At 41.7% G+C, this 27,756-nt stretch overlaps 1 protein-coding gene across 3 annotated transcripts in view; it reads left to right on the plus strand.

Moving 5' to 3' along the window:
- The window catches only part of XRCC5 (X-ray repair cross complementing 5), a 2,194,257-nt gene that overhangs the window by 196,631 nt on the left and 1,969,870 nt on the right, over positions 1-27,756 (plus strand). For all 3 annotated transcript variants that reach the window (XM_044060671.1, XM_044060672.1, XM_044060673.1), the window contains one exon: positions 26,967-27,089. In XM_044060671.1, coding sequence (XP_043916606.1) covers positions 26,967-27,089 — 123 coding nt within the window. The remainder of the gene's footprint in view (positions 1-26,966; positions 27,090-27,756) is intronic.

A 27,756-nucleotide genomic window follows, 5' to 3' on the forward strand; every position in this document is an offset into this window, starting at 1 on the left:
GTGTAAATATTTATATTTATATATATATATATTTATATATATATATATATATATATATATATATGTTTATTTAGGACACATTCCACAATACCCAACTAGTTCTAGAATCCAAAACGTAAATTGTAATCCACACAGTAGAAACGTAAGGATCCATAGACAGCAGATACTTCAAGTAAAACTTTCCGTTAATATAGGATAACAATGACCACTTTTGTAGCGGTGCTACTTCATCAGATGTATAACATAAACATTCTTTCAGTGCTGTAGAAAGTAGACTGTGAAAGCAACCAGTTGAGCAGCTTCCTGCATTTCCCTTGTGTTCTTGTTTCTAGAAATGCAGGCAACTAAGGTAGCAAACTTTTGTATAAGAAACTGTACTGTTTTTCTTTAAAAGTGTATATTTTACTGAAAGTTGTGGCACTGGAATTTTATTTGTGCCCCAAGCTAAAAAGGTGAAAAATCTGGTCAGTATTATAATTCAGACAAAAGGGGTTGCTATGGGAGTCAAGCTAGCACCAGCTTTTGCAAACTTAGTTTTAGCCTCGTGGGAGGTATATATATGTGTGTGTGTGCGTGTGTGTACACTGTTATTTGCATTTGTATTTGTATGTGATTATTATTGTTAGTATTTGTGATGTTTTTGGTGCTTTCCTTTCAGCGCCGGTGCAGAAAACTGGCTCCTGGCCCCGTTTGACTTTACCCGCTTAACAAATGTAAAAAATAAGTAATAAATAAAACTTGTCACTGAAGCATCTGATTGATTTCTGAACACATTGCCAGTTCTGTGTGGTGGTTCAACCAGCTCCATTCGCCCTCGCAATGCTCAGGTTCACTAACTTCCTTACCCTATGTTACCCTCAATTCCCACCCACCCTAAACCTACAGTGGCTAGAATTCCGCAACTACTACTACTAGTTTCACAACTACATATAATGCACGCCATACTCAACAAACCCATTGCCTGCCATCTCCCTGTCTTGTCTAGTATCCTACTACATCTCAAATCATTCACTCTGAAGCTCTGACCAATATCTCCTAGATATTCACAAACCGAATGTAACCATTGGCAAACATTTATAGAAATACTTTTTATCTCAAGCATTGAACATACTCCCTTTTAATTTAAGAAACATCACGCATATAAGCAGATTCAAAAAATAGCTAAAAAATTCTCTAACTCCTGAATCTGCCCCTGACTGGATTCTATATAAACCCTTCCCCCTCCTTATTTACTTTCAATACTAGTTTTTTTTTTTTTTTTTTAGCTTTACGCTCCTGAACTCTCTGATATGGGATATCTCTGCTTCACTCAAATACGTGATACATTGACCTGTACTACAGTTGTTTCATTTTCTGCTGCAATCTGTAAAATTTTGTTTCAATTTTGTATTTCTTCCACTCTGTGTAACAGCATATGTCTTAAGTTATGGTTCAGTTTTGCATTGCATTGTATCTGCCATGCTATGTGACAACGTACGTCTCATCTTTGTTTCCTTCATGTTACCAGCCTCTTACTGTTTGTTTTTTTTATCTTAAATGTATGCTCATAATTGCTTTTAATGTACTGGAGCTTTTCTTCTCGTTTCTCCACTGAAAATGTGCTTTTGGCTAAGTTGGACCAACCCAGTTAACAAATGTTAAATAAATAATATCCAAGAGGAGATGGTATTCAGTTATATAGGGCATTTAAAGACAGCTGTCCCTGGGAATATTTGGGGTTATCAAAAAGTACTAGAGAATCACCAGACAAACTATGTAGCAGATTCTGTAGGAATGAGGGTTGTACTTATTGGCTCTCTGTGACAGCAGCTGATGCATGGAACAGACTACCATATTACATTCAGTCCTAGTTTAGATATTTTTAAGAACAGCCTGGACAGCGTGTCAGAGGAAATCTCTTTATTTTGCTGTCAGTGAAGGGTTTTTGCATACAAAGATAAGCTACTGGAGGGGTCATTGGAGGTAATTTTTAATTTTGGTATCTGCAAAGTGCTTTTGCATACAAGGACAATACTGGTGAAGGAGTCATCGGAGGACATTTTTCTTTTTGGTATGAGTGAATTTTTTTTGCATACATGGTCATACTAATGAAGTTGTCTTTTGGGAACATGTTTCTTTTTGGTATTTGTGCATACATGGACATACCACAGAAGCAGTCACTGGGGAATTGATTCATTTTCATGTCAGTGAAGTGCTTTTGCATACAAGGACAAACTACTGAAGGGGTCATTGGAGTAAATCTTTAATGTCAGTGTCAATGAAGTGCTTCTGCATACATGTTCAATACTAGTGAAGAGGTCATTGGGAGAAATTATTATTTTTGGTGTTTGTGCATACATGGACATACGACTGAAGAGATCAGTGGTGGAAATTATTCCTTTTGATGTCAGTAAAGTGCTTGTGCATAATGGGATAAACTACTGAAGGGTTCGTTTGGGAAAGTGTTCATTTTTGTCTCAGTGAAGTGGTTGTCAGTCAAGATTTCATTTTGTTTTTTGTGCATACGTGGACATACCACTGAAGGGATCACACATTAAATGATTCATTTTGATGTAGGTGAAGAACTTTTGGATAAAAGGGCACACTACTGAAGGGGTCATTTTAGGGAAATTTTTCATTTTGGTGCTTGTGCATTCATCGGCAAACTCTTGGAGAGGTCCTTGGGGAAAGGTTCATTTTGGTGTCTTTTGAGTGGTTGTGCATATGTGTGCAAACTACTGATGGGGCCATTGTGGTTATTCTTTCATTTTGGTGTCAGTGAAGTACTTTTTCATACATGGCTAAACAACTGAATGGGTCCATTGGGGTAAATCTTTCATCATAGGTATCAGAAATTGTCAGAGATTTGGGATGCATGGCTAGCCTTAAAAAGACTCTTGTGGTCATCAGCCTAGTAAACATCTGTGAATCTATTTATGAGAACAAGTGTTTTGGTATATTGGCTGGCTACAAGGACATTAATGCCTGTGCCTGAAATATTAGTATGTATGTATGTTTCAGTGAAAATGTTTATTTTGCTAATTGTGTGACATGCACAAGTTTTTATGTAGGTAAAACTAACTGTAAGTTAAAGGAAAAAAACATGTTCACATTTATCTGCAATATGTAGGTGTCTTGATACCAATGCATTGTATAAACTTTGAATTCATGGGTGAATACATTTGCCAAAGTGGTTAGGAGGACCTTCTACATTGCCCACCTGATTATGAAGGGATTCACATCCAGATCAAGGGAGGTCATTGTTCCCCTGTACTTTTCACTTATCAGACCAATGATCGAGTACAATGCCCCATTCGGAATGTATCTTACCCGACACCTGCAGCAATTGGAAAGACCCCAAAAGTTCCTCACCAAAAGGATAAAGGGGCTCAAAAATATGCCATATGCTGCCCGACTGAAGAAACTCCAGCTCTATTCAGTCGCATACCGTCTGCTCAGAGGTGACCTGTGCCTGACATACAAGGCCATGTCCAACTCGGAATTAATGGATATGCTCCACCTCAAAAAATCCAAATCCACCAGAGCCACAAGAGCAAGAGACTTAAACCTCAACACGGATATAAATAGGACGTGTTGGAGGGACAGATTCATCACCCAGAGACTCCCTATGCTGTGGAACAGAATCCCGGTCCATGTGAGACAGAGCACCTCGCTGGCTGTGTTCAAGAGGAATCTTGACCAGTGGATGGGAGATTGTAGGTTTACCCCGGGGATCATCTCTGTATCACTGCTGGACAGAGGCACGGCAAACTAATGGGTATAGTATTCTTCAACCTAAGGGGTGGTGAAAGCCACACAACTCTGGCTAGGCTTATAAATGCCCTAGGGCAGATAGCCTAGTATGAACCTATGAACCTATTTAGATTAATGATTATTCAAAATATTTATAGAAATAAACTTGGAGATGATCTAATTTTACTTACTGAGTTAGCAGAATATAAATGGATACTTTTCTTTATGGTTGATTGTGTACCATGATTGTGCGCCAGGCCTTAATGTGATGAGTAGTGTTAAGCCAGTGTTAAAAACTGAAGCAATGTTTGTTTTAAATTTCTGTGGTTTGTGACTCTAATATTTATATCATGTGATTTGGATTAACTTATTTCTGTTGGCCTGTATTTCGTTTTTAAATGTCTTTGTTTTCATTAATGTACTGCATTGAGAAAGAGTGTTCAACTCAAAAGCTTTGCACAGTAAATTGTTTTACATGATATTTGGAATTGTTGCATTTTTTTGTTGCTTGTTTGACTTTTACTGGACTCCAGTCACCTGTTTGGACTAGTTTGTGTTTAATATTGAAAAATGTATTTGGATTGAATGTTCGTGATTAGAGATGGAACATGACCTGGTTCAGTTAAACATATTATATTTATTAGGACGTCATGTATGTGAGGCTAAGTGGAAAATATAGTTAAGCAAACAGCACATAATACACGAATATAATCTTTGGTTGTATTACGATCATAGAAAGAGCACAAAAGCCTGAATGCCAAATAATTTATATGAATTAATCTAAAATCAAAATTTAGTAAAAGGTTTTTTTGCAGGGGGTTAAGCCCCTCCCCACTCCCCCACACGCCCTTTTGCTTATATATACCAACTCCGAAATCACTCAACAGTGGGGAAGGGAGAATTCCTTACTGTACTGAAACTCCCCAGGAAGTAACACCAGCAGTGTGTGATCATATGACTATTTCATCACTTGCCACTGCTAGATGTTCAGTTTTGCAAACGTTTTATCATATATGGTGAAGTAGCTGTGATAGTATTTGTGACACCCATGCACTGGCCCAGTTATCAAGGAGTCTCAATCCTCACCAGTGGCAACAGTTAGGGGACGTACACACTAGGAGGATGACAAGTACACGCACTGTAAAGTACAATTTCCCTTAAGAGCACACAGAGACCACAGTCAGTCTGGGTATGGTTTTTCCTTCTTTCTCCAGATCCCCCAGTAAGACTGCCCACTGGCACAGCTATAGAGTTGAGTCCTTAGCCAGGGTTCCAAGCCAAGTCCTCCGAACACTGTGTCTCTGCAAAACTTTGAGATTTGATTTATACACAAACACACCTGGGAAAGGCTGGTACAGGTCTACTACTTTTCCCCCTTCTGCCCACATTATAAGGTAGTTATCACTACCACCAAAACGCCTTATCAGCTGCTTTAAGGCCCTTACCAAAGGGTGTCCAATCCTACTGTGTAATGTTACTAATAATCCAATGGTAGTCTGACCAAGAACAAGGCTATTTAGGAGTGGCCTGTACAGCATCACCAAATAGACATATGCAAGTAGTCTAAGAGCTTAAATATGTCTCACAAATATCAGCCATAAAGGTTTAAATATATTTAATAATAAATAATGAGAACAAGACAATATTCAGTAAAATCAACACAGTAACTTCAGAGTTCAAAATCACAGGAAATATTTTAAAACAACATTGCAGGATAGTCTCAAATAAATACAGAAAACATCTAAATTAATCTTTCCTATATATATCTAAAAGAGATACTATGCACTAAATGTTACTTGCAGAGCAAGGCGAGTACAGATGTTTATCATGAGTAGATGTATTTGCTGGGTCATAGATTATTACTAGGCCTAACCCCCTTTGTGGGCCATTTTAAGCCTAGCCAGTTACCCCATGTGAGCCAAGACAAAATACACAGTCTCTCTCTTTGAGAGATTTCTTAAATCAGTATCACATATTACTGCTGGGTTAGCTTGGATGACATCACTTTTTGTCACCTGACTTCAGTCCCCCAGGCTAAAACAGAAACTAACAGAAATTAACATCTTTGTGCTAAAAATACAAATCTCTCAGATGTTTGTAGAGCTTGGAAGTCGTAAAACAATAAAATGCTTTTACATTTGGAACCTAGTAATTGCTTCTCTTTTAAGACAATACAAAAACTTCTAGCTCTAGACGTTGTGTCTGCTACTGAACTGAAACTGAGAGACAACATCTTTTGTTTATGGCCCAGCTGTAAAGTAATTTAATTACCAAACCATAGATTGGAAAAACTACTCATGCCGGAACACAAATGCCCAGAGATTTCTTGATTTTATCAATGCAAATGCCTTGGAACAACTAGTCTATACCCCCACAAGAGGTGATATGTTGAACTTGGTATTAACCAACTTGAGTAACCTCTACAGCACCCCTAGAGTATCATCATCCCTGGTAATTTTCGACATAAAGCGGTCACCATCTCCCCTGACCTTACCCTCTAGCTAGGGTCAAACAAAAAAACTTCTCCAAAGCTGCTTACAACCTCCTGAGATATGGTATAAACATAAACAACTTCATAGCCCCCTCCCCTTCTGTAGGAACTGGCACCAGTGTCTAAATCTACACCAAAGTACTATATGAGCATTTATATAGCTGCATGGAATCAGGAATTCCTGACTGGACAAAATCATTCTCCACAAGGAAGAGTAAACCGGTTTGGTGGACATCTGCAATAAATGAACTGTATAACAAAAGGAAAAAAAATTGCTGTTCAGGACCAAGAAGGAGAAGGTGCCTAATTGGAAGCATTCTCTCCTTAACCCGAACAAGCAAATAAGAGCACTAGTGAAATCCTCTAAAGCGAACTTTGAGTCCAAATTGGCCGCATCTACTAGAAACAATCATAAGGCCTTCTTCACATATGTCCGCAATCTCAAAGGAAGCACCCAAATCTGTTCAGAACTGGTGGTCAAGGACACCACATATAAAAATTCTGTAGATATAGCCAATTTACTGGTGGACAGATTCAGAGAAAACTTTTCTCCTCTGTTCCCCATCAGTAAATCAGGACATCCCCAGTGCCTGCCCCCACCCCTTATCAATAGGGAACAGATCATCACTACCCTCTCAAAGGCAAAAAAGTACAGTCTCCATGGGACCCGATAACATGCCAGGTTGCATCTTTCATGAACTCGGGCAAGAACTTGCAGCACCATTAGGCACCCTATTCAACCAAAGCCTGAGTACTGACTTTGTCCCAGACGAGTGGAGGACAAACCACTGTCATCCCTTTACACAAAGGTGGAGTGTCTACCGATGTGGGAAAAATTATAGCTTCATCAGCCTAACTAGCCTGATCTGCAAGGCCATGAAATGGATTATCATGGACTTCATTAACAAGGACATTGGCAACCTCCAAACACTCTACCCCACACAGTTTGGCTTTAAAGGAAGTTCATGTCTGTTAAATCTGGTCGACTTCTTTGAGACGGTCACCAAAGTCCTGGATGAGGGGAAGACGGTGCACACCACCTACCTTGACCTGGCCAAAGCTTTCGACACTATTCCCCCACTCGGACATAATAGGTAAACTCTCTCAACTTGGCATCAATCCATATGTTACCAGATGGGTAGCAAACTGACACCTAATCAAAGTAGAGGAGGCTACCTCAAGCAGTAGACCCATAACAAGCGGCATAACCCGGGATCGGTCTTGGGGCCTCATTATTTGGGATATACTTCTCTGCGATGCAGGCTAAAACCAGTGGGTTGTGGCTGACCAGGTTTGCAGATGACTGCAAGCTGGGCGCAATAATCAATTCTCCAAGTGATGTGGATGTCCACTGAGAGGGTCTTGCCCAAACAAATGACTGGTGCCAGCAACATGGCCTCAAGCTGAATGCTAAAAAATGCATTATCATCCCCTTTGGGGAGAGTGACGACCCAACATATTATCATATTAATAACATCTTAAGTAAAGAAATAGGTAGTGAGGGATTTGGGCACTCAGGTTGATAGCAACCTGACTTTTGACCACCATGTTGCTTCCGCTGTATGTAAAGCTTTCTACATGGCCCACCTCATAAGTAAAGGTATCTCATCCAGGGACAAGGAGGTCATAACATCCCTGTATTCTTCCCTTTTAAGGCCAGTTATTGAGTACAATGCCCCCTTCACATGTACCTCACAAAGCACATGCAGCAGCTGGAGAGACCACAGAGGTTTCTCACCACGAGAATCCAGGGCCTCAAACATCTGCCCTACACAGGCTAAAAGCTCTGACCCTATACTCTGTTTCATACAGACTCCTCAGAGGTAACCTCTGGCATACAAAGCAATCTCAGACCCTGCCTTGATGGGACTGTTGCATATCCGCAAGTCAAGCTCCACTCAAGTAAACCATACCTCTGACCTCAGCCTTTGGTCTGTGATATCAATAGGACTTGTTGGCAGGACAAATTTGTGTCCCAGAGACTCCCTCTCCATGTCAGAGTACCTAATTATCCCTTTTTAAGCACAACCTGGAAAGGAAATGGAAAATACACACCTGGGATTCCACCTGTGTCCCTGCTGGACAGGGTCTTTGGGTGCTGACTTCTCTAAACAGGACTAAATTTTTGGCTAGGCTTATAAGGGCCTTGGGGCCAATAGCCTAGTAACCTCCTATGATCCTATAATGTACAGTTCTGTATAAATCATATCAATATTCACAAATGACATAGAATTATTTACAAAATTCTAGATAGCTGGGCTGACAATATTTCCCCAATATCACAGTATTACATACGTTTTTAGCAAAGGAATAGATTAGGCCATTGGCATTTATTTTATTGCCTGTTGGTCACATCTCCGAGGAGGTAGGTTTGCGATATTAGAGGAACAGAAAGACTGATTTATTGGGATCATATGACATTAGTAAAGAACCTGGACTCAGATAAATGAGATGCATGTCATGCCATTTTATTTTTCAGATAGAGTATCAGGGACTGATTTCTTAAAATAGCAAGATGTATAGTTTTGACAGAATTGATGGATGGAGCTCAACCTAAGACCATGTATTTGCTACTTGGAAGTAAAAAGTGATCACCCAAATATAGAGAAATTTGTAAGTAAAGCAGGAAAAAAATGTGAAGGCATTGAAACCCAAGGTGGTAAAAAGTTTAGGTAGGTATTGTAGTACTAGGCTCCTTACTGAATTGTTGGCACTTGAAATGCCAAGTACCGAAACAGCCATAATTAAAAAAAAAAAAAAAAAAAAAAAGACAGAAGAGACAGGAGAAGAGTGCAACTTGAAAATTAAAATTCTCTTAAAATTTCTTTTTGCTTCGGGGGACGGGGCAAGCTCTCCACACCCCTTAAACTTAAATACACTTACTCCCGAAATCGCCATACCTCAAAAATGGTATCTTTGTATATGTAAGTCCAGTCCTTTGGCCATTTACTCTCCATATTTCGGGACTCGTAGCTGGTTCCAACATTTCAAGTGGTTACCATAGTATTACACTGAAAATTTAAATAGATGAACTGTTGTGGAAATATTGATGAGCAGTTGGGGTTACCCAGATATGCTACAAAAAATGTGATGGTTTAATATCTTTGAATGGAAATGTCTCCACAAATATTTTATCCTACCTGTTTGTTGTAGAGGAATATGTCTGAATGTTGATTTAATTGTTGGAAGTGTGTGAGGGGGGATTTTAGGGAGATGGATACATGTAGTGCGGTCACATGCGAACTTAAGCTTTAAGGAAGATTTAAAAAGTTTGAGTACAGCAGAGGTAGGTACAGCTGACTGAAATGCTCATGCTTTTAGGATATGCTAAGATTGATTATCTATTAAAAATTAAGAAAAAATGATTTTTTTTCAAATATTTTTGGAAGGTAAAAGAAAAAACATAAAAACTAAAGTCTAGATTAATACCAACAGTTGGAGATGAGGTGCTGGAGATGGGTAAGATAGATAATATAGAAGAAAATGAGTACAGTGGCTAAACTGTTGCCATGGATATTTTCTACAGCCTTAACTGAACTATATTGTGCAGAAGGCTGGGATAATCTCAAGGTTGTTGACTGTACCAGGGTTTAGAATCTTAATCTTTATCTAATTTTTATTAGATATACTATGATTGCCATTCCAGTTACTTAAGAGGTAGTTTTTAGTTTTGGTATCCTTGTTAGTTACTTTAGTTAATTAGTGTTTATTTGTATGTAAAATGTCAGACGCTGTGTTGTAAGTTGTGATATAAATCCTAATAAGAGGTGTTCATGTGTGTGCACAGAAGGATAACCATTAAACAGGGTCAGTGAATTTTTAACTTGTTTAGATTTAGTTTGATAAAGAATTGTATGTATTTAATTTAATTATTTGTTTTTGCATTTATATATATATATATATATATATATATATATATAAAACGTGTGTGTGTGTGTGTGTGTATATATATATATATATATATATATATATATACATACACATACACACACACACACACACAGTCATTTTAAGGGAATCAAGCTAAATAAAGCATGATAGTAGTCAATCAGTCTGTGTATTTGTTTTCAGTCAGTAGTATTGGAATTGCGTAGAAGGATGATTATTTCATTTGTAATGTGTGCATGTTTTGTCATGGGGAATAGTCTGCTTTTGTAAATGGCAGCATATGCTATTTCTGCATGGGGGGGAGGCTGCTTTTTCTGATATTTAGTGAATCCCCAAGACTTGTATGTGGATTCATGGAGCTTGATTGTCACAAAGTCCACGAATGAGCCTCTGCAGAGACACTACAGAACTGATGGAAGTTAGAGTAGATCCTCGGTGCCTTTATGTTTGCTGTCCATCCAGACACCACAATTCCCTCCCCAAAATGAAGGACTCAAAGCATCACCTCTAGGCTTTTTTGGAAGGAAAAAATATATTGATTCCAGTGGGCCATAGAAAAGTTTTTACTGTGCTACTGGTCTTCAGATATTCCTGGAGACGTGTTTCATACTATGACCTGGGATGGCCATTTACACTGTGGTGCAAAAGTGGGGACATCTACCTTCCTGCCGTAAGCTAGGTCAGTTTATATATATATTTTTTTTATTATTTATTCATTGCTAGGTCTGTTTATTTTTATTTACTTATTTAATTTGAGCAAGTAGGTAGAATGGACTGAAGAGGCTGATGTCCTTCAAGAATGCAACTGCAGTCATAACATGTGGTTTGTCCTGCCTCAGGCAGCCCTCGGTCGGCCGGATTCCAAAGTCTGGGTCCGACGTCGGCTGATGTCGAATTTCTCTCCGACGTCAGAGCGGCTGGAGTACATAAGCATCAGCCGACGCCATCTTCTTCAGTTTTTCTTGCCGCGCGGTGCCCGAAGCAGAAGCAGTTCGCAAGTGCCGGTCGGTCAGCTCCTGTATTCTTCGATTCCGAAGTCATCAAAAAAGCTAAGTACCCCCCGTCGGGGACCTTTTCTTGCCTCAGCCGATGTCAGAAATTACTGAAAAAGTTAACAATTGTCTTTCTTGTGGTAAACAAATACCTCATAAGGATTTCCACTCTTACTGTCTTCCTTGCCTTGGCCCAGACCACGACGTCTCGGCCTGGGTAGCCTGTGCTCGCTTCAACAAGCGCACTCAGGCGCCGAGCGGAGTTCGCTGAAGATTTCTTCGGCGATAAATTCACTTACACGATGCCCTCGGATCTTCCGACATCACAAACTCCCAAGAAGCGAAAAGACCGGGACCGACATCCTCGGCCCGCGTCTGCTACCGACTCCACGCCAAAACCTATCGCGGGTGCTCCGATTCCCTCAGAGACGGTCTCTCCACCGCTCCGGACCGAAGACACCGCATTACCGACTACTCCGATTCCGGATATCACTCCGCCAGTTATTGATTTTCCTCCGGATACCGAAACCAAGGAAATGCCCGAGACCATTGCTGTAGACAAGGTCACTCCTGCACGTGGAGCTGCCAGGCCTCCTATGGCCATGTCTATTGAGGCCTACACCAGGGCTAAGGCAGCCAGCAAAACAAAGCATCTTACTACTAAAACCTTTCCTCAGCCTACTCCAGAGACACAAATTATGTCTATGGCTGCTGATTTAATTTCTATGATTAGGGGTTCACAGGCCCATCCTGAGTGAGGATCCCAGCCTCCTTCTGATAAAAGGCCCCGGGTTGAACCCTCTGACCCTATTCCGTCAGATGAAGACTCTGAGGGCTCTGTCCATTCTTATAGCCAGGAAGAGCTCTTCCAGACCTATGAGGACTCGGATGCAGAGGATTCCATCCCCTCGGCCTCCCCGCCTGAGGATATTTCTTTTGGGGAAGTTCTGCATACCATGAGGGAACATTTCAAGTGGCAAGGCCAGGAATATTCCGATTCCAGAAAACGCCTTCGGACTTTCCTTAAGAAGCCCCAGCACAGGCCCTTAGCTATTCCTCCTGTACTTGATGTTTTGGATGATTTATATTCTGACTCTAGTGTTACCCCTGACTCTCTTCCTCCTGCTCCAGCCAAGCCAGACTGGTATTACAGGGTCCCAGAAACGCATTCCCATTTATTCAGGGCCCATACTGCTGATTTGGAAACTATTTCACAGGGGCCTAGGGAGTTTCAGCTTCCACCTCTAAAAATCCATTGCCCTCCAACAGGGAAGCTAGGTCATTAGAGAGATGGGGCAAAAAGGGTTTACACATCCACTACCTTATCTATGAGAGCTTTGAATTGCCTTTTTCATATGTTACAATATCAGGATTTCCTGTTAGAAGATTTACAAAAAACATTGGCCACTCCTGATCCTTTAGACAGGAAGGCTTTGCAGGAAGCAGTACATAACACTCAGCAAGTAAGCAATCACTTCCTGCAGTGTGGATATGATGCACTGGAAGCTTCATGTAGGGCAGCTATGACAGGGGTAGTCATTCGTAGACATGCATGGTTAAAAGATCAACCTCTACCAGATCATGTAAAGGCAAAACTTCTGGATGCACCTTTGGAAAAGAACAAGCTTTTTGGTGCTAATGCTAAGGATGTGTTAAAGACCATTGAGGAAAAAGCAAAATCAGTTCAGACGGTGAAAGATTTCCTCCAGGTTCAACCCCCCAGATTCAGTAGGAATTGGTCTTCAAAAAACTGGTCCTTTCCTAATCCAGAAAAGTTTCAAAGGGGTAAAAATAGACATGGCCGAGGAAGAGGCCAATACAGAGGCCCTTACAGGGGACGACAATGGCAGCCAGGAAACCAAAGAAGTGACACAGGGGTTTCACCTGCCCCACAGCCACAATCTCAATGACTTTCCTCTAGTTCCGCCTACCAGGGAAAAAATAGAAGCTCCCTTGGGCAGGAAATTATCTCTGTTTGCAGAAAACTGGCACAGACTGACAAAGGACAAATGGATTTTGGACATTATAGACCGAGGCTACAGGTTCCATTTTCATACCTTGCCAAGAAAACAAGGCATGCCAAACCTACTACAAAACCAGAGGGCAGATGCTTTCAAGCAAATCTCTCTGCTGACTCAAATGAAAGCAATAGAAAGAGTTCCACAACAAGAACAAGGCCAGGGGTTTTATTCAAGACTGTTCCTTGTTCCAAGAAAAGAATCTCAATGGAGACCAATACTGGATTTGTCCGCACTAAACACCTTTCTCATAGTACCAAAGTTCAAAATGCTGACTCTACAGCAACTCCTTCCCATGCTGGACAAGGGGTCTTGGCTGATTACTCTGGACCTCAAGGAGGCATACCTGCATGTCCCTATCAGACACAGCTGCAGAAGATACCTCAGATTTCTTGCAGGGCCAGAGCATTATCAATTCTCAGCATTGCCATTTGGCTTATCTACTGCCCAGAGTATTCACAAAATGCCTGGCTTCAGTAATTGCTCATTGCAGGCTCCAAGGGATACAAATTTACCCGTACCTGGACGACTGCCTCATACAAGCGGACGACAAATTGATGTTGACAAAAAACTTGGACTATGTCATACGATTACTACAAGCTCTGGGATACACAGTCAACTTTCAAAAGTCAAGACTGCAGCCATCCCAGCAAATAATCTTCTTAGGAGCCAAATTAGACACAGCCTCTCAAATGGCTTACCTGACAGAAGACAAGCAAGAGAAGTTAACTCATTACTTCAAAGGTTTAGCAAAACTCACCCAGATGACTGCAAGGAGATTCCTACAGGCCCTGGGTTACATGGCATCCTGCATTCTCCTGGTTCCATTAGCAAGACTACACATGAGAAAGCTTCAATGGTACCTAAAAAGCATTTGGTCTCAGCACAGCAACAACTTGGAGCCAACCATACCGCTCATTCCATGCCTACAAAAGGAATTCCTATGGTGGGCCTCGGTGAGCCAGGCCAACACAGGTATGTCATTCAAAAAACCACAGATAACACAGACCATGACCACAGACGCCTCAGACCTTGGATGGGGGGGCGCACATGGAAGGCAAGTGTATACAAGGACAATGGTCTCAAAAGGAAACACATCTGCATATAAATCAAAAGGAAATGCTGGCAGTAATGCATGCCATCGAGGCCTTTCAACACCAACTTCAACAAGGCCATTTACTGATACGGACAGACAACACCACTGTGATGTGGTATATAAACAAGCAAGGGGGCACCCACTCTTACCCCCTTTGCAGACTGACTATGCATCTTTGGGAAAAATCACTGAGCCTAAACATCCAGTTACAATCCCAGTTTGTTCCAGGCAAAGACAATGTGCTGGCGGACAGCCTAAGCAGGAATTTCACAGATCCACACGAGTGGAGATTACATCCGAAGACCTTCAAACAACTCACTTCGACATGGGGCAGGCCAGAAGTAGACTTTTTGCCTCTCACCTCAACCATCATCTGCAAAAATTCTGCACAAGGACATACCATCCAAAAGCTTGGAAGATAGATGCTCTCTCATTCAACTGGAACTTCCTAACAATCTATGCATTCCCACCTCTGCCACTGATGACCTCAGTACTACTAAAGATCAAAGCAGAGAGACCCAAGGGAATCATAATAGCTCCGGAATGGCCAAGACAACACTGGTACCCACTACTAAGAAGCATATGTCACACCAGGAGGTGGGCCCTTCCCCAATGGCCTCTACTTTTGACTCAACACAATCTCAAAACAGTGCATCCAAACCTTCAGACACTGCAGCTAACAGCGTGGGAGATCCCATAAATAACCTCAACCTATCTCTCTCCAAGGAAGTTCAGCGGATACTAACAGAGGCTCGAAGACCATCCACCAGAAAGGTTTACTTAGCAAAATGGAAGAGGTTCAGCAATTGGAATGCCAGCAAGGGGCATGATGCATCATTGTTGAACATCCCACTCATCTTGGAATACTTGGCGGATATGCTAAAGAACGGCCTCTCTTATTCTTCCATAAAGATACATGCATCAGCTATTTCAGCTAGATATAACACTGATCCTCCTGTCTTTTCACACCCTTTGCTAAGGCAATTCCTCAGGGGAATCAAGAACATCAAGCCACCAAGAAAGGCCCCAGTGCCAGCCTGGGACCTCAATTTTGTCCTAGAAAAACTGACTCTACCTCCTTTTGAGCCACCAGCTTCAGTTGATTTGCAATTTCTCTCATGGAAGACAGCTTTCCTGTTGGCAATTACCTCAGCAAGAAGGGTTTCGGAACTACAGGCCCTAATGGCAATACCACCGTTCATAATTTTTCACAGAGACAGGGTTTCATTAAGGACCAACCCTACTTTTATGCCAAAGGTGGTATCTAGGGTTTCTTTGAATCAAGCTATTCATTTGCCTGCCTTCTTCCCCAATCCTGAGAATAAGGGGGAAAGACTGTTACATACCTTGGACATTCACAGACAACTTCGATACTGCCTGGACAGAACCAAGGCCAGTAGGAAGTCTGAACAACTTTTTGTAGCTTACGCCCCTGCAGTCCAAGGAAAAGCAATTTCAAAACAGACAATTTCAAAATGGATAGGACAGTGCATCAGATTTTGTTATTCCTTTCATGGAAAGACTGTTCCAGCCAATGTCAGACCACATTCCTCAAGAGCTACAGCCACCTCTACAGCATTCTTAAGAGGGGTGCCTACTAAGGACATTCTAGAAGCTGCTACATGGAGCTCCGTGCATACATTCTCCAAACACTACAATCTCCCTCTATACTCCAGATCCAGAGCAGGCTTTGCTTCGGCAGTCCTGCAGGGTTTGATTGCCACACCATCTTTTTCCTAGAGCATACCTCCTCCCCCAGCTAAGCTATGGCATTCTACCCACATGTTATGACTGCAGTTGCATTCTTGAAGGACATAGTACAGTTTTGTACCTACCATAAATGTAGATGTCCGATAGACATGCAACTGCAGTCGGATTTTCCCACCCTCCATACCCCTCTATGCCTAGGACCCTCTCCTATCCCTGTTTCTCTTAGCTGGGGATATCTGTTATGGTGTATTTGTTTTATTGCTCATTTATTTCTCTGGAATCCTGTTTTTGTCTTCCAATTTGATTACAGCCTTCCTTGGAGGGCACCTGGCATCTGGGGCAAGAAAGACTGAAGAAGATGGCGTCGGCTGATGCTTATGTACTCCAGCCGCTCTGACGTTGGAGAGAAATGCGACATCAGCCGACGTCGGACCCAGACTTTGGAATCCGGCCGACCGAGGGCTGCCTGAGGCAGGACAACCCACATGTTATGACTGCAGTTGCATGTCTATCGGACATCTACATTTATGGTAGGTACAAAACTGTACTTTTTCAGCCATAACTGGTTACAAGACAAGAGGAACAACAACAAAAGTCTGTAAATTGCAAAAAACTGAAATATAGTATGTAACAAAATTTAACAGTGTGGAAGACATGTTGGGTCTGCAAAATTGTCACACCAGTTAAAGTTGAAAGCATAGCAGTAATAGTTGCCATAACTAACAGAATGTGACTGCATCAAATGTTAGCAACATATGGCATTAGAAGATGGAGCTGCAAGATTACAGAATCAGCTAATCTGATCAAAGAATACTAACACAAATAGAACTATTTACACTGTCATACAAGGTGTGATATTGCACAGTTGGATGAGAAAAGAATCACAGGGTGCATGTATGTTTGTGTTTTTATCTTTTACCTAGAGACATTGGGATAGATTCCAAAAAAATTGCTCTGTTTGTGCGCCCTAATTCTGAAAGACATGATCTTTTTTTTTTTAATTTCTCTGTCTTTTGGGTTTCTAATACTGTGATGGGTATGGACCGCATTCCTAAGTCAAAGTACGATTAAAGTTCATAAAATTAGTATTGTTTCACTCTTTGATGTCATCCAAAAGTGCTCTTCACAGTACCCGCAATGTGGCCAGTAATGACTCCTACAATTCATACAGAGTTACATGTATTGGTAACTTATCTAAATACGATTATAGATTCTTATTATAAGACCTGTTGCTCCTACTACTACTATTGGAACTACCTGGGTATCTTTCTTCCACATTGTTCTCGTTTCTGCCTGCAGATCCTGATATTTTGACTTTGTGCCTTTCTGTATGCAAGGCACTGTAGATGTTCTTCGTCTTCCCTTGCTGCAGTCCTGACAATTGGGTATAGTCCGCGTCCCAGTCGGCCCGAATACCAGAGTATAAGGCTGACGTCGGTCATGGCGCCTTAGACTGGCGTCAGTACGTCAGGGTACTAATGCGCATGACCGACGTCATTTCCTCAGTCTTTTTTGCCGCATGGTCCGATGCAGAAGCAATTTTGCGAGTGCAGGTTGGCGTTCTGAGATTTTCCGAAACCGGAGTTTCAGACCGAATACAGAGTTGGCTAAGTAACCCGTTGAACATTTTGGTTTTTCTTGCCTCAGTATTTAACCGGATGTCAGAAAAAGTGAATAACTGTATTTCTTGTGGGAAGCAGATACCGCATAGGGATTATCATACATTGTGTATACCTTGTTTAGGGCCTGAGCACGACGTTGTTGGTTGCCGCTCTTGTGCTAGATTTAACAAGCGCACTATTAAGAGGAGGCTTGATTGTGCTAGGTTAGTGTTTGGAAAGCGTTGCAATTATACTATGCCGCCGGATGCTCCGGCCTGCTTCATCTAAGAAGCGCAAGGACAAAACAGTGAAGTCTAGGGTGAGGAACCGCAGTCCCGGACGCCGGTCCTTTAGAAGGCTCAGGGAGCCAGAGGTTTTGCCAGGAGTCTCTATGGAGTCTCAGGCAGATACTTTACTGTTACAGGATGTGCCCTCTCAGGAGGTAGGCCAGGCTGAGGGGCTTCTCAGGTAACTGTTCTTCCCTCTCTTCCCAAGGTAGTTAGGGCCTCTCCTTCTGTTGCCAAAGCTTCTTTTAGAGGAAGGCCAAGTTCAGCTTCTGTAGGGGCTTCTCCTAGCATTTCGGCTCTGTGCCTAAGAAACATATGCTTAAAATGGCAGAAGATTTGATTACTCTGATTAGAGGTTCTATGCCCCACCTGATAAGAGGCCTAGGGTGGAACAGGAGCTTGATAGTTTTGAACAGTGTTCACAGGCTTCAGAGTCTTCTGTGGAAGACTTGCAAGAGTTTCCTACTTATTCTGATTCTGATGTGGATGATTCCACTCCTTCTGCTTCTCCTCCTGAGGATTTTTCATTTTCAGAGACTCTTCACTCCATGAGGGAGCACTTTAAATGGGAAGGCCAAGATTACTCTGACTCCAGAAAAGGCTTAGGGAATTCTTGTTTTGCCCCAGCATAGGCCCTTAGCTATTCCTCCTGTGTTGAATGTGGTGGAGGATGTTTTTGCAGAGGCTTCTCTGAACCCTGATTCCTTGCCTCCTGCTCCTGTTAAGCCTGATAGGTATTATAGGGTGCCCGAAGCTCATAAGTATTTGTTTAAGAGTCCCAGGGCGGACCCAGAAACTGTTTCTCAGGGGCCTAAAGGTGTTAAAGCTTCTGTGGTTAAAAATCCTGTACCCTCTGATAAAGAGGCAAGGGCTTTGGATAGGTGGGGTAAGAAAGTATATACTTCCACTCTAGCCATGAGGGCGTTGAATTGTCAATTTCATATGCTGAAATATCAGAATTATCTCCTTTCACAATTGAAATCTAAGGTGGATGCTTTGGCGGAAGGTATTGAGTGTAAAGAATTGCTGGATTTGGTTCATGTGTCTGAACAAGTGGGTAAGCATTCTTTGCAGTGTGGTTTTGATGCTGTTCAGGCCTCCTCGAGGGTGGCTGCTACTAGTTCTGTTCTTCGCAGACATGCATGGTTGAAGGATCAGAATTTAGCTGAGCATGTTAAGACCAGGATTTTGGATGCTCCTTTACAGTCTGATGTGTTGTTTGGACCGCCTGTGGAAGCAGTTTTAAAGAAAATGGAGGACAAAGCTAAGTCTATGCAGACTGTTAAAGATTTTTGCAGGTGCAGCCTCAGTTTAGTAGAAATTGGCCTGCTAAGGGGTGGACATATCCTGCTTATGGTTCCCAGTCTAGGGGTAGGTCTAGACGTGGTAGGGGCAGGGCTCAAGGTTCGTTTAGGCCTAGATCAGACAGTTCACCTGCTCAGACTTCTGGTGAGGGCAGGGGTCAGTCCTTTCGTAAGCAGAACCAATGACCTGCCTTTTCAGCTGCCAGTGGACTCGTCTGGCAGCTCCTTTGGGAGGAAGATTGTCTCTTTTCAAAGAAAATTGGGATTTAATCACTCAAGACAGATGGGTGCTGGATATCATTCATCACGGGTACAGATTTTATTTCCACACAATGCCCCTTTCAAAGGCATGCCAGATGTTCCTCCTCCACAAAGAAAAGAGGCTCACAAGCAAGTTTCTCAGTTACTCCAGATAGGGGCTATTCAGCCAGTCCCTGTGTCAGAAAGGGGCTTGGATTTTATTCTCGCCTGTTCCTAGTACCAAAGAAGGGGAACACGTGGAGACCAATTTTGGATTTATCTATCCTCAACACTTATCTGGACATTCCCAAGTTCAAGATGTTGACGTTACAGCAACTGTTACCTCTGCTGGGCAAGATCACTGGATGGTAACTTTGGATCTCAAGGAAGCTTACCTTCATGTGCCCATAAGGCTAAGTTGCAGAAAGTATTTGCGGTTTCGAACTGGAGATTTTCATTATCAGTTCTCTGCATTGCCCTTTGGCTTATCTACTGCGCCCAGAGTATTCACAAAGGTTCTGGCTCCAGTGATAGCTTACTTCAGGCTTCAAGGCATTCAAATTTATCCTTACTTGGACGACTGCCTGATTCTGGCTCAGGAAAAGGAACATCTTCTACAGCATCTGGAATATGTCATAGCAGTGCTAAGATGCCTAGGGTATTCTGTGAACGAAATAAAGTCCAGTCTAGTACCCTCTCAAGACATGTGCTTTCTGGGTGTGAGACTGAATACAGCAGCCCAGATGGCCTTTTAACCCCGGACAAACAAAAGAGTCTGTCACTTTACTTCCATCAACTATCTCATCAGTCCGTGCTGACTGCAAGGACAGTCCTTCAAGCATTAGGGTTCATGGCATCTTGTATTCTGGTGCTTCCCAATGCCAAACTGCATATGAGGAAGCTGCAATGGTATCTCAAAATGTATGGACACAGCACTGCCAAGATTTGGACACTGTCATTCAAATAATACCTTGCCTTCAAAAGGAATTCTTGTGGTGGGCTCAGGAATGTCACCTAAACAAGGGACTCTCTGTGACCCGGCCAGAGGCGAGTCAGATTTTAACGACAGATGCCTCGGACACTGCTTGGGGAGCTCATCTAAATGGAAAGTGGATACAAGACAAGTGGCCTGCCAGACTACAGCATCTACATATCAACATGGAGATGTTGGCAGTCCAGTTTGCATTGATGGCGTTCAAGGAGTTACTTCTTCCAGGGCAGGTGTTGATTCTAACAGACAACACAACTGTCATGTGGTACATCAACAAGCAAGGGGGAACACATTCTTATCCTCTATGCAGGCAAGCAATGATTTTATGGGAGACTGCGTTAAGCCTGCAACTGTCTCTTCAGGCAAGGTTTCTGCCAGGAGCACAGAACTCCCTAGCAGATGTATTAAGCAGACAAATCATGGATCCCCACGAGTGGAAACTGGATCTTCATGTATTTCAGACATTGACAGTGTCATGGGGAACTCCAGACATAGATCTGTTCGCTTCTCCACTAAACCACCAGCTGCCAAAGTATTGCACAAAGGGGTTTCATCACACAGCTTGGAAAGTGGATGCTCTGTCTTTCAGTTGGAAAACCTTCATGTCTATGCCTTTCCACCTCTGCCTCTTCTTCCAAAGGTATTACTAAAGGTCAGACAGGACAGGCCAAGGATGATTTTGATAGCTCCAGATTGGCCTCGCAACACTGGTACCCACTTCTAAGGAGTCTTGTAAAGAAGCCTCCATGGCCTTTACCTCTGATTCCTCATCTGTTATCTCAGAAGGACGGTCATCTGCTCAATGTCAAGCTTCAATCTCTTCATCTCACGGCTTGGCATATTCTGTCTTGAAGCATGGTAGGTCTCAGCTTCCTCAACAAGTTTTAAATGTGATTATGGAAGCTAGAAGGCCTAGTACTAGGAGAGTGTACGAGAAAAATGGAAGAGATTTTTATTGTGGAGTACAGCAAAGAATTTGGAGATTTCAGAGCCTAATTTGAGTGTGGCTCTTCAATATCTTACTGAATTATTGGACAAAGGTTTGTCTTTCTCTTCCATAAAGATTCATGCTGCAGCAATTTCAGCTCACTATGATTGTGACCCACCTTTGTTTTCGCATCCTTTGTTCAAGCAGTTTCTTAGAGGGGCAAAGAATATAAGACCCCACGTAGAGCTCCTACTCCTGCTTGGGATCTCAATTTTGTGTTGGAAAAACTTACTCTACAACCTTTTGAGCCTGCAGCTACTGCTGAATTGAAATATTTGTCATGGAAGACTGCTTTTCTGTTGGCTATTACTTCTGCAAGAAGGGTGTCTGAGTTGCAGGCCCTTATGGCAGTAGAGCCCTTCTTGATTTTCCATAAGGACAGGGTATCATTACGTACTAATCCTTCCTTTATGCCTAAGGTGGTTTCTAGTGTGGCTTTAAACCAAACTATTCATTTGCCTACGTTTTTGCAGATCCTCAAAATAAAGGGGAGAAGATTTTACACACTTTAGATGTACACAGGCAATTGCGTTACTATTTGAGCAGGACTAAAGATTTTAGGCAGTCTCAGCAGTTACTTGTTTCTTTTGCTTTAAGTTCACAGGGCAAGCCTGTGTCAAAACAAACTATTTCTAGGTGGATTGGTTTTGCATTGCATTTTGTTATTCCCATCATGGCAAAGAGGTTCCAGCTGGGATTAGGCCTCATTCCACTAGGGCTACTGCCACTTCAACAGCATTTCTAAGGGGTGGCAACTAAGGATATTCTGGAGGCAGCTACTTGGAGTTCAGTGCATACTTTCTCTAGGCATTATCACCTGCCTATATACTCTAAGACTAGAGCTGGTTTTGCCACAGCTGTTTTACAAGGCATGTTGTCAGCTCCTGCTACTTTATAATTTGCCAGCCTCCCTTACCTCTGCTTTGGGATTCTACCCAATTGTCAGGACTGCGGCAAGGGAAGACGAAGAACATAGTACAGTTTTGTACCTACCATAAATGTAGATGTTCGAGGATTCCCTTGCTGCAGTCCAATTTACCCTCCCTCCTTCCCCTCTGTGTTTCAGGGTGGTTGTGTAGGTGAGTTTACATGCTTATATTTTTTATATATATTACTATATATATTGTACATGTTTTTTGGTGCAGGTTGTTTTTGGGACTTGTCTTTTTGGGTCTTCTGACATCTGGGGCAAGAAAAGACTGAGGAAATGACGTCGGTCATGCGCATTAGTACCCTGACGTACTGACGTCAGTCTAAGGCGCCATGACCGACGTCAGCCTTATACTCTGGTATTCGGGCCGACTGGGACGCGGACTATACCCAATTGTCAGGACTGCAGCAAGGGAATCCTCGAACATCTACATTTATGGTAGGTACAAAACTGTACTTTACTGGGTGTGGCGATTTCAATGATCAATGCTACTCTTATGTTCTTTTCTTGGACCACTATATCCAGTTTTCTAGCATCTGTCTTTTGAACTGTTGGTAATGGGTTATCCCATGTGATATAAACTTCATCATTTTGTATGATGCTTTGTGGCTCATGTTTCCAGGGTTTTTCAGCCACTTCAATACCATAGTGTTTGCACAATCCATCTTGCCACATTATTATGCCTTTCAGTATACAGTCCTTCTGCCATTAATATGTCGGAACCTGCAACAAGGTGTGCAACTGTTTCCAATTCAGTTTTACAAGACCTATATTTGTCTGTTTCTCCCATATGTTCAATGGACTTTGTAAGCCAACGTGTACATAGCCCACTATCTTGGGCTGCCAATATTAACCTTTCATCTCTTGGTTTGAATTTGCTTCTCCTTAACCATTCCTGCATTCGTTCCTTATCAACATAAGGTTCTTCCAGAATTTTTTTAAACTTGCTACTATATTTATGCTTTTTCCACATTTCTTGCATTCTCATCTGGTCCTTTACCTTATATTCTTTCTTTTGTTTTTTGGCACATTCAGTTGCCTGATTTTTATCCACTTCTGTTATAATTTCCATTCCTGATTGACACTGATATGCTTCTGCTAAATTAAGCAGAGAAGTCATCTTAGATTTATTCTTCTCATGTTTCAAAACGTTCACTACATTTGGGTCTTGTAAGGTCAACAGATATATGTGGAGTCCCACAATTGCAGCTCTATAACTATAATCAATTTCAAGGAAGCTCATCACTCCTTCAGAACAGGGAATATATAATCTTAGTATGCACTGATTTTTATAAGTCATTTGGTGAGCATGAAGCATCCTTCTTGTTTTCCTATCTAATCTATCCAACACGTTTTGGGGCCAGTCAATCACTCCAAAACTGTAAGTTAGGACAGGAAGGGCAAATTGGTTTATAGCTTGAATTTTATTCCTAGATTTTAGTGCTGTTTTCAGGATTAATTTGTTTTATGAAATATTCCTTACTAAGTTTCATTTGCATTTGTTCGTGTTTTATTGTTGATCCTTCATCAATTCCCAAGTATTTGCTCTCAGTGTAAATGACTCACTTTAGCGTAAGGCCTATCTGTAAACAGGCTTACTCCAAGAGCCAGATTCCAAAATACCTGCCCTTAGTATAAGTGGTAACTTACACTGAGAACAAGTCTTCTGGAATTGGATCCATCATCTGAAACACTAACAAGTGTTTCAAAAGTTAATTATGTAAAACCTTAACACATCACATGGTCATACAACACTAACATGAAAAGAAGATGCTTTTAAAAACAGAAAAAAAATAATGAGGTATGAGTGTCAGTGTGGTAAACAAGAATAAAAATATGTATATAATTAAAGCTGAGATGAACCTTTTTTTTCAGAACATACTTAATATAGGCCGCTGTGGTTCAGCGATTAGCATTGTTGCCTCACAGCCAGAGGTTTTCCTGTTCGATTCTCGGCTGGAGCGCCTTCTGTCCCCGGTTGAGTGACATATAAAGACATGCAGGTAGGTGTGTGCGTGGTGAATGGGTGTGCCTTCTTTGAAGGCTGAGCATCAGGCTGGCAACTCTGCACAGTAAAAATCCACTGCCAATCATTAGCGGACCGGAGTTCCTCTGTGGCGACCCCTAACTGGGAAAAGCCGAAAGATAAAAGACTTTATATTTATGCTGTCATTGATGCCTGGAAAATTTGTGACATTAACCTGCAAGTTGCCAGCATACTTTAATATTCAGCAGTGTATCCGTATGACCACGTAATTGACATCCACAAAGTCGAGCACAAAAAAAAAAAGAAAAGAAAAATTTTTAAAGAATTTACATTTTAAAGAATTTACATGTTGTAGAATGCAGAGTGCATTAGTCTTATTACTCTTCTATCTAGATTTAGTAGCAAGAACCTGGTCATACACGCTTTGAGCTAGTTTCTGACAACTTTAACTCAACATCTATCCTGTGTAAATTAAACTGAAAACAGCCAAATTCTTAATTTAAAATAATTTCCCTAGCAAAAGTCAAAATCAGTACACATGATGTACCTAAAATAATTTAACCGAAATCCTTTTTTTCAAATGTTTTCATCAGTTATATATTAGAGGCGTAAAAATTTGCTGATTCAGTACACATCACTATTGCAGTAGTCGTAGACTCCAGACTGTGAACTGTACACCAGTATTTAATAGGTTCATAGGTTCATACTAGGCTGTCTGCCTTAGGGCATTTATAAGCCTAGCCAGAATGTGTTTGGCTTTCACCACCCATTTTAAATTTATTTTGCTATGCCCTTTTTCGAGGTTAGTATACTGTACCTCTGTCTAACAGTCACACAGAAGTGATACCCGGGGTAAACCTACGATCTCCCATCCACTCATCAAGATTCCTCTTGAAGAGAGTCAATGAGGGACTCTGCCTAACCTGGAATGGGATTTTATTCCAGAGTGAAGGGAGCCTCTGGGTTATGAATCTGTCCCTCCAGCATGTCCTATTTATTTCAGTGCTGAGGTTCAAGTCTCGAGCGTAGCTCGATGGGATTTGGATTTTCTGAGGTGCAGCATGTCCATTAATTCGGGTTGGACATGGCTTTATACGCCAGGCACAGATCGCCTCTGAACAGGTGGTATGCCACTGAGTAGAGTTGGAGTTTCTTTAACCGGCAGCATATGGCATCTGTTTGAGCCCTTTGATCCTCTTGGTGAGGTACTTTGGGGTCTTTCCAGTTGCTGCAGGTGTCTGGTAAGGTACATCCCAAAAGGCATTGTACTCAATTATGGGCCTGATGAGGGATGAGTAAAGAGGCACGATGACCTCCCTGATCTAGATGTGAATCCCTTCATGATTAGGTGGGCTATATAAAATGTTTTTCTAACCACTTTGGCCACGTGGTTGTCAAATGAGAGATTGCTATCAACTTGGGTCCCCAGGTCCCTAATTACTTCTTCTGTACTTAATGGATTACCACCTATGTGGTAATTTGTGGGCACTTTGTTTTGCCAAAGGGATGACTATACACTTTTTGGCATTTAGCTTGAGGCCATGGCTCTGGCACCAGTTGTCTGTTTCTATGAGGCCCTTTTGGAGGATGCTTGTGTCGGCTGGAGAGTCGATTATGGCACCCAGTTTGCAGTCATCTGTGAACTTGGTCAGCCACAGTCCTTCCGTGTTGGCCTGTACCTCCGAGAAATATATACCGAACAAGAGAGGTCCCAGGACTGAGCCTTGTGGGACACCACTTGTAACTGGTTTGGAGTCTGACATGGCTCCAGCAATTCTAACCATGTGGGTTCTGTCCTTGAGCCAGTTTGCAATCCATCTAGTGACATAGGGGTTTATATTTAAGCTGGTGAGTTTATCTATAATGCCCGAGTGGGGTATTGTATCGAAGGCTTGCAGTTGTAAATCAGTGCCAAGCCAAATCTAAAGTATAGGAGCAAAGGTTATTTATCCAAAATGTACATGTCAACAAAAGGCTTATTTTGGTCATTCTACCTGAAGCTGGCTTATGGTCTGTCAGCATTCTATCATGCAAATACTCTTGTTGATGCTGGAAATCCAGTGAAAAAGGTGTCATTATGAACAGGTGAGGCATTCAGTCCCAGGGTAGCTAAAATTTGTCATTAGTTTGTGTTGACATAGGTTGTAGTTAAAACTGACCGAGAGAGATTTAATAAGAATGTTAGTGTTCTGTGGGTGCAGAGGGAAGCAGGAGTTTGTTTTGTGGTAGAGCTTGGCTCTGAACCAGCTCAGTAACCACTTTTATAAGTGGTGTTCTGATTATAGTCAGGATTATAGTCCGTTCTGAAAGCCAAATCCCCTAAAATGCAAATGTTAGAGAAGCTGTGATGATATTTTCTTTGGAAAAGCTTTGTAAAGCCATGCAGTGTATGCTTTATAAGTACTCCCTTTCTTCTTGTTACGAAGTACCACCTTCATTACCTAGAGAGAGAGAGATGTGTGTGCAGCTCTGCCCATTATGTTACATTGATTAATCGTGAGAGACGGTCAAATAATGCAGTGGTATCTAGCTAAGTACAGATGCATTTGTCTGGTGTTGTACACTTGTGGTAAATGTAGTGCATGCACTAAATCAGTAATACATCTTTTGTATTCTTGTTATTGTCTTTATAAAAATTATGAAAAGCAACACTGAAACCTAGTGCCTAACTTTCATTTGTTTTATTTGTGCTTTGTTTCATCCATTGTAGAGGAAGGAAGAATGAACGGATGCATATTGCAGTGTTCACAGACCTCAGCAGCCCATTTAGCTCTGATCAGCTGGATGTCATCATTAGTAATTTGAAGCAAGCCAGTATTTCCTTACAGTTCTTGTAAGTGTAAGATTTTTATTTTAAATCTGTCTTATGTTTGCCATGCAGTAAAGGTATACATACACTCAGTAATGCAAGAAACCTTTGGATGTTGTACATCTGTCCTATCTCACCATAATTTTTGCTGGATGGGTTCGGAGCCGATATTCGGCTCCGACTTGGCCGATACTAAAGCTCGAGAGCTTTTACTGGCTCGAGGCTAACCCCTATCCCATGGTGTTTCACGGCAATTCCCCAGATCTCGTTTGCCGCGAAAGCTTCGAGGTTGTGCCTTATTGGCTCATTGCTAAGTAACAGTTTTATTTATTAAATCTAGTCCTTTTCTCAACTTTTCTTATTCTATCCCAGTCTTTATTACTGTTAATCACTTTGCGTGACTGTTTTGAGAGTTTCTGACCCCTAATTTCCCCTTAGGATTGTACGGCCCGTTTAAGTTAGAGGGCCATAGTGTTCGTTTAAGTTAGAGGGCCTTTCCTCCCCGAGTGTGTGTCTTATAAAAAAAAATGTTTATATAACTCTTTTCTGTCTTTCACTATCTTATTGTTACCTTGGTAGTTAGTTATTGTTGTTGCCTTCTCTAGCTAGACTATAGCATAAGAACCATCACCCTTCAGAGTTTAAAAAGTGTGATAGATGCTTACAAAAAATGTCTCTGACAGACAGTCAC

Source organism: Protopterus annectens, chromosome 2.part0 (genome assembly GCF_019279795.1).
Source record: "Protopterus annectens isolate FY-2018-M chromosome 2.part0, PAN1.0, whole genome shotgun sequence".
Lineage (NCBI taxonomy): Eukaryota > Metazoa > Chordata > Ceratodontiformes > Protopteridae > Protopterus > Protopterus annectens.